Source organism: Fukomys damarensis, unplaced genomic scaffold (genome assembly GCF_012274545.1).
Source record: "Fukomys damarensis isolate Sample0158 unplaced genomic scaffold, DMR_v1.0_HiC HiC_scaffold_39, whole genome shotgun sequence".
Classification (NCBI taxonomy): Eukaryota; Metazoa; Chordata; class Mammalia; order Rodentia; family Bathyergidae; genus Fukomys; species Fukomys damarensis.
The window spans coordinates 42,377,412-42,385,484 of record NW_022900951.1 but is presented as its reverse complement, the minus strand read 5'-3'; the positions used below and the strand labels follow the sequence as shown (position 1 = coordinate 42,385,484).

Here is an 8,073-nt window from a genome sequence, read left to right as displayed (position 1 = left end):
TTTGTACCAGGGATCTTAGTCAAGACCTTACGCTTGTGAAGCAGGTGGTGGAACCACTGAGCTATATCCCCAGCCCCCACTTTATGTACATTACACACATTAATTCCGCTAATCCTCCTAATACCTTCATGAGGTAGATACTGTCATTATCATCTTCATTTTTCAGATGAGGAAACTGAGGCACAGAAAAATTAAGTGCCTTTTTCAAGGCAACACAGCTAACAAGTGGTAGAGATGGTATTTAAACCAATAAGAACCTATTCCCATCCCAACACCAGGTGATCTGGTATCTCTCTCTCTCTTTTTTGGTACTGGGGATCGAACTTGGGACCTTGAGCTTGCAAGGAAGGTGGCGGCACCACTGAGCTAAATCCCTGGCCCCGATCTGGTATCTCTTGATTAGAAGTGTGGAAATGTGTGAGGAAGTGATTGGAAAAATGAAAAGAACCAGACATCTGATAGGCAATGGTTCTTGCATTGTCTACAGATACCATTCTTTATTAAACTCACAAAGGAAAAAAAAATTTCCATTCCTGGGAATTTGAGTCATGAATTGATTTTCGGTGAGTCAGTTTTTATATTCACATCACATCCTTTCAGCCATTTGGATAAATCATGGCCAGAACAATGCCGGCTCCATGAATCCCTAGAAATGAAGAAAGGGAGAGAGAGGATCAGAGGATGAAGTAGACAAGTTGATGCAATAGCAGTACCACTGTCTCTGGCTGCTCAGAGTTTAGACCATTCCTATGAACTTACCAGGCATTCATACTATTCTTAGAAGACACTATCAGCTTGGCACACATGACGTCATCCAGAATATGCCGATTGAGTAGATCTGGGGGGTGGGCGGAGAGAGAGACATGATGACCTGGTGCACTGGGGACAGGGTGATGGTGTATGGAGAACTCAGGGTTTCTGAGTTCCTTGGGGCTACAATCAATTACTACCTTGTCTGATTATTAATGACACTGACTCTTGTTACCTGGTTGTAAATGGTCTCAACTGCTACACTGGCTGGTTCTGTACAACCTTAACTCATGTTGACTGATTCTGGCTGATCCTGACTATCATTTTGGCTTGCCATAAAGCCCCATGTTCGCCACCTTGGGATGACTTCAACTGTCATGATGTCTGGTTTTGACTGATCTCAACTCTCATGCTGGCTGGTCTGACATATGTTCAACTACCATGTTGGTTAACTAGTAAGCTGACCTCCATGTTGGACTGCCCTGGTAACTTCAAATACTATGTTGTTGGGTCCATCATAAACTGAACTCCTATTTTGACTGGTTATGAATGACTCAATCTCCATATTGGCTACTGTTGTTTCATCTCAGCTATTCTGGTGCCTGGTCATGGAGGACCTCAACTATCATGTTGGTTAGATCAGGATGACCTTTGGCTGCTGCTTAGCTAGTTATTAAAGATTTCAACCACCATCTTTTCCTGTCCTCAACAATCTCAACTGCCATTTTTATTAGTTATGAATAACTTTGACCTCCATTTTAGCTAATCTCGGACTACCTTGGTTTTCATGCTGAAAATCTTAACTTTAATTTTAGCTCATTTAATTTTAGACTCATTACCCATTTACCATGTTTTAGACATCAGTCTCAATGGTTGCCAATACTCGACAATCTCAGAATTAAATTTGGCTATTCCTGGGTGACCTCTTCTGTTAGGCTGATAGGACTTGGACAACCTTAACCTCCATTTGGACTGTCCAAATAACAGTCTGCATTTTGGCCTATCTTGGACAACCTCAACCACCATTTTTGGCCAACCCCGAGCAATTTACACTGCTATCTTGTCCTCAATTCCATCATACTCTTGTCTGGAAAGTTCTCTCATTTCTTCACAGGGGTAGTTTGTTTCTGTTCCTGCTTCCAGATATCTGCTACTTCCCTCAAGGCCTAGTCTATGTCTGTTTCACATGGAGCTAAGTTGCTTGTTTTCTCAGTCTCAGAAAACTGTACCTTCCATAATGGGTAAAGTTTGGAGGGCTCTGCATTTTCCTGACCTAGACAACATCTCAGGGTAGTCTAAGGATTCAGCAGTGTCTAACAGCCCAGGCAACTATTCCCCCTTCCCTGTTGTTTTTCTGCTTTCAGCAGAGATTGTGGTTTACACAACCTCACCTTCTGTGTGTGTTATATGGGGGGCTAGCAAAGCTTCTGTGTGTTTCCAGTGCTGACTTACCTTGACAATACATGTTTCAAAAGTTCTTGGTGGGTGTGACGCCATTGTCGCACCACCAGGCGGAGTTCAGCTGAAAAATGCCATATTCACTGCTACCATCAGGATTGTGGTCCACGAAGGAGGTGTCAAAGCCACTCTCATAGTGTGCCATGCACAACCCTGAAGAGGGAGAAGGGGAGTTAAGCATAAGGCATAAGAACAGAGAAGTTAGGATAAGGCAGATAAAGACAGGGATGATGTCATCTTAGTGGTGAGGATGATGATCTTGGTTTGGTGTTGGGGTTTTGATGTTGGGGATTCTGGTGAGATATCAGTGATAGTGGTGGTGATGGTGTTGATGGGAGAGATTAAGTAATGGTTGTGAAGACAACGATAGTGATGATATCAGAGTTGAATTAAACCATTTATCACAGTCAGTAAATTACTGAGAAGATCATGCCCTGGTCCAGAGAAATGAAAAATGACAAAGGATACCGAGACTAAGTGTGGTAGGTGGCTTTGGGTATAGCTGGGGTTAGGGGTAACTGGGGAATCTCACAGTCTCCGATGCTGTAGCCTTTGTAGCTGTTGAGACCTGCCTCCTCCAACTTCTTTGCAAGCTCACAGCGTTCAAAAATCTTGGCGTCCACGTTAGGAGCCATCAGTATGGACGAGATCACTATCACTGTGCCTAAGAACTGCATTATGATAGCCACAGTCCCTCCAAGCTGACTAACTCTGCTTCCAACTCACCCTTTCGTGCTCAGAATAAGAAACATTCTGGAACTCTGGGCTCTGTGAGCAATGGTCCAGGTAATAATATTCTAGAATACTGAGGTCAAAGGTCAGGCCACCTTCCCATTTTGCCAAGTGCCAATTCTGTTAGAAACCAAAAGACATGCACAAGGACAAAGAAATATACTGACATATACAGAGAGATAGAAGGGGAAAAGAGGAGAAACCCAAAGATGTCAGAAAGTTGCAGGGAGAGGGGTTAGGGACACACTGGGCCCACACTCCCCTACCACTTGGTCACCTCCATTTCCCCTCACTAACCATCATCAGTTCCACTGCCCTCTGCTGAGTGGGCAGTGCTGCTCATCACACTGTGCCTATCGCCACCTCTGATTCCTCATGCTCTGCAGAATATGACCACCACACCCCTGCCTCCTGCTCCCCATTGCCTCCATTGACTCCTTGTCTTAGTCTGTTTTTGCTGCTAGACTGGGATGTTTATAAAGAACATAAATTTATTTCTTCACAATTCTGGAGGCTGGGAAGTCCTCAGATCAAGGTGATGACATCCGATGAGGGCTTTCATGCTACAACTTCACATGGTTGAAGTTAGAAGGGCAAGAAAGTGAATCCATTCCTGCACGTCCTTTTTATAGCTGTGTTGATTCACTCATGAGATCAGAGTCCTCAGGGCCTGAACACTTCCCCACATGTCCCACCTCACAGTGCTGTTGCTTTGGGGATTCGATTTCCAGCACCTGAAGTTTGGAGGGTACACATTCAAACCGTAACACATCCTTGGTACCTCCTTCTCATCTCTGTATTTACTGCATTGCTACGCTCAAACTGAACCTGCCCCATGTTATATATCACAAATGCCATACTATGTATATGGTACATACGCTCAACTGCTTTTTCACCTTCATTCTCATTCTACCTTTTATTCCCTAGTTCACTAATGCTGCCTCAGTTTTAGTCACTCACACTGGGCCTCCAATTTCCTGACCTTCTCCTTAGCATTACCCACATTCTCTCACATTATACTCATTCACCTGTATTCACTGTCAATTCATTTTCTCCTATCGCTCTCTCATTTTCTCTTCACCTCTACTTCCTGACACTGCATCAGATGGGCCATTTGCCCTCACGTTCAATCCTTCAGCTTGGTCACTGACTCTGGGCCTCATTTTCTCCTCCATTCGCTCCCTTGCTGCCTCTTAATCATTTCTATTCTTTCAGATGATGCCTCCTATCACCCCCATTTCTTGAAACTCTGTCTGTCATTACTCCTAAACTCTAGCTCAATTGACCCACCATTTTAGTCATTTTTCTTTGAGACACAATACCCAGAACCTGCAATTTAAAGGTCAAAATGCTTATTTTGATTCATAGTTTGTAGAAGTTTCAGTACATATTATTCCACTGGCTCCAATGCAGAGTGGCATGTCATGGGGCAGTGATGGTGAACCTATGGCACGCGTGCCACAGCAAACTCTTTGTATCAATGAAAGCTCTAAAAGGTTACCATCACTGGCATAGCGGCAGAGCAGAGGAGGAGCTTCTTATAGCATGGCAGGCAGGAAGCAGAGTTTAAGGGAGAAGCCAGGGTGGGACATAAACCTTTCCAGGCCATGCCTCTAGTAACCTGCCTCTTCCAATCAGACCCCACCTCCTAACAAAAAGTCAGCTACAATCCCCCATAATCCAGTTGTCTTCCAAAAGGCCCACCTATGAGTGCATGAGGCTCTTGAGGGGCGTCTAGATATAAACTATAACATCCACACATACTCTATGCTTGGTTACCTGCATTCTTGCTCAATTTTCTCATTTACTCTCATTTGGCTTCTCATCACCATATTCATTTAGATTCACCTCTGATGTAACCCCATTATCCTCTTCTTGCACTTCTTTCCTGATTCATAGACACTCCCACTTTGATCCAGTACCCCCATTTAGCCACACATTGCCTCTAATTTGCCAGTTTTCCTTCACATTGGAGCTCACGTTTCCCTACTTACTGTCCCTGGAACATATGACCTTCATCCTCTTTCTCCTCACCTCATAACACTCACAATTATTCACTTTCAGCTCGTCTATTCTTTCTCACTCTGCCCAGCATAACCTCCGTTCATGTACACATCAGCTCATTCACATCTGCTGACCCACACTGTGATCCAGGTACCGTACACATTGCTGAATCACTACTGTTATTCCCTCTAGCTAAGCCTGCCCCATTCTCTTCTAGTGACTCTCCTCCCTTATAGCACCCCCACCTAAACTCTATCTGATTCACATTCATCTCCATTCCCTCTTCTTTTGCCCCTTATTTTGTGCCTTAATTCCCGTCAACCTTAAAGAATTTCACCTTCTGCATAGGGTGTGTGTGTGTGTGTGTGTGTGTGTGTGTGTGTGTGTGTGTTCGCATGTGCACAAGATGATGGGGATGATGTTTAGGGGATGAGAGGCCAGATTTCAATGGGCCAGCTCTCCTCATCTTTCACTCCTAATATATTGACAAGTTTTATACCCAGGAGGTGCTGATTCTCCAGGGAACAAGAATTCTGTGGGGCTGGGGATTTAGCTCAGTGGTTCGGTGGCCTGCCTTGCAAGCACAAGGACCTGAGTTCAATCCCCGGTACAAAAAAAAAAAAAAAAAAAGAGTTCTGAGTTCCTTCTCTGCTTTCTCTCTCCTTGCTTGATCCACTCCTTGACTAGTTTTTTTTTTTCAGAACCAGGAATTGAACTCAGGACCTTATGCTTTCCAGGCAGTCATGGTACCACTAAGCTACATCCCCAGCCCCCTTGACTAGTTTTAATAGTTCTAGTGTGAGACTCCTAAGGCACCTTCTGTAAATCTTGTGGGATATTGAAGAAAGAAAAGTATTATTGGGTAGAAGTTATGGATCCCACCTTTAAAACTTGTGTGAACTTGAGGAACTTAATTAACCTTAGACCCAATTTCCTTATTTGAAAAGTGGGCAAGGACCCGAGTTAAATCCCTGGTACCAAAAAAAAAAAAAAAAAAAAAAAAAAAAAGACCATGGGCCTGTTGTGGTGGCTACCTCAGGCAGGTTGTGTTATGCATTTCACAGTGCCTGGCACACAGGAGATACTGAGCTATGTCACTTGCTGTGCCTGTGGCAGGAAGCTCCTCACTGCTCTCTGTCGCTGTACTTGTCCTTTACGGCCTGTTCTCCAAATGGCAGCCTACAAGTCACCTTTTTATTTTTTCCCTCTTATTAAAGTTTTTACACACATATCTGATTTTATTTAAATAAATGTGCCAGATGAACTGTTTTTACAATTAGCAATTTGTTACTACAACCTTAATGAGGTAGGCACTGTCAATATCTTTATTTTATAGGTGAGGAAACAGCACAGAGAAGTTGAGTCATGCCCTATATCACATAGCAGGCAGGTAAGGGTTTGAACTCAGGATGTCCCCATCGTGTTTGGTTGCATTTGCTTTCTTCCTTTCTACATTCCCAATATCTCGAACATTACCTGACACACAGGAAGTATTTAAGCAAACCATCGTGTAGGTCATATTCTAGTGGGACAAAGCAGGCAATAAACAAATGAGTCAAATATATGTGCATTTTAAAACTGAGTATATAATACTAGATTGATTCAAAATGGTCTTTTTTTGTTTGTTTGTTTGTTTTGAGATAGGGTCTCACTATGTAGTTGAAACTGACCTGGAACTCAGTATGTAGCCCAGGCTGGTCTGGAACTCACAGCGATCCTCCTGCCTCAGCCTCCCGAGTGCTGGGATTACAGGTGTGCGCCACCACGCCCGGCTCAAAATGGTCTTTTAAAAGTCAAATCCTTCTTATGGTTTTCCACTATGTCCAGAATAAAATGTGAGTCCCGTCCCTGGCTGAGGAAGTGCTACAATACCTAGCTGCCAACCACGTCTCCTACATTCTCAATATGCTGAAGGTGTCTCTGCCCATTCAGGGAAGGCACCTTGTCAGCCACTACTTAATTCACCGTCTTACCCCCGGTGTGTATGCATGTCTCCCACATATCTGTTTATTCTTCAGCACGTTGTCTGCTCTGCATACCTTTCTACCTTTCTACAAACGTCACAACGGGTGTTCACTCCCAGCTCTCACCACTGGATGGAGCAGCCAGTTAATATCCCTCCCCTCCTGGTCTTTGTGCATGGATAGCATTCGGCCCAGCATCCCGTCTTCCTGTCCAATTACACCTGCAACATTGCGGCTACTCTCTTGAGTTCAAGACAAGCAATCCCGCCTGCTAGAATCTTTTCCTTCATTTGACACCCTCCTCTCCCAGTCCCGCCATAAGAAAACTGGCATTTAAATTTTAGGAATGCCGGACTCCGTAGAACACTCTGCACCGCCAACCTGGAGCTGAAGAGGCGCCGTAGACTCCGCCATCTCGCTTCGGAATAGTGACGTCACCGGAGCGGCTACCTTCCCTCTGCGCCTGCGCTGAAACTCCATCGCCTACCTCGCTCCATGTTGACTATTGGCAGATGCGGGCTCAAAAGCGTCACTGAGCATGCGCAGAATTGACCGCTGCAGTTTTTTAAGACTGCGGTGCCAATAGAGTAGGTCCCGAAGCGGAAGTGCTGTTTAGAGCCAGTTCTTATAACGGTTTCCTCAGCAGCGAGTAGAAAATCTGCTGTCCAGAAAGAGTGAGGTTGAGGGCGCGAGTGTCGGGGTCATTGGCTGAATTGATGGGTAGTTGTGGGAGATGAATGAAGGGAGGTTTGTGAGGGTCACTGATGTGGGCGGGGCATTGGGATGAGTGATAGGGGACCGAGAGGGTCAGTGAATGAGAGTCTTGGGCTCAATGGTGGACAAAGTTATGGGGCTAGTTAGGATTCAGTGGGGCTTATTAAATTTCGACTTTCACACATTTTTCAGCACTGTGACCTGTGCTGAGGCTTCATGCTTATCCCTCAGGCCCCTCTTTAGATGCGCCCGCCTCTCCCTCTCCCCCTCTCCCTCCTCCAAGCCCCGAGGTGGGGGCTTGGCTTAAATGCTCCAGCTGAGTGAATTTGTACCTGAAGGCCTCTTTCTGGCTCCTGGGCTAGCAAATCCCAGTGAGGTGAGGCGAAGGAAGAAGAGGCACCCAAAAGGACTTACCTGATGGCAGGCCACTACCCTTTTGGGCCTGGGAGGG

The 8,073-nt window shown here is 45.1% G+C and overlaps 2 protein-coding genes across 5 annotated transcripts in view; one reads left to right on the top strand and one right to left on the bottom strand.

The window, feature by feature from the left end:
- Positions 1 to 423: 423 nt before the first annotated feature.
- On the bottom strand, positions 424 to 2,955 carry LOC104849809 (sperm acrosome-associated protein 5). Its single transcript, XM_010606405.2, is given in 4 exon segments — positions 424 to 646; positions 760 to 838; positions 2,203 to 2,361; positions 2,741 to 2,955. Coding segments are annotated over 4 exon segments (483 nt in total). The 5' UTR covers positions 2,886 to 2,955; the 3' UTR covers positions 424 to 546.
- Positions 2,956 to 7,484: 4,529 nt separating this feature from the next.
- Positions 7,485 to 8,073, top strand: part of LOC117284734 (zinc finger protein 182) — a 30,871-nt gene continuing 30,282 nt past the window's right edge. For 2 of the 4 annotated variants that reach the window (XM_033760240.1, XM_033760239.1), the window contains exon 1: positions 7,485 to 7,998. Coding sequence is in view for 1 of the 4 variants with exons in the window: in XM_033760237.1 (XP_033616128.1) it covers positions 7,646 to 7,655 (10 nt within the window). In the remaining 3 variants the exon portion in view is untranslated. The remainder of the gene's footprint in view (positions 7,999 to 8,073) is intronic. The other 2 variants (XM_033760237.1, XM_033760238.1) reach the window with 2 other exon arrangements.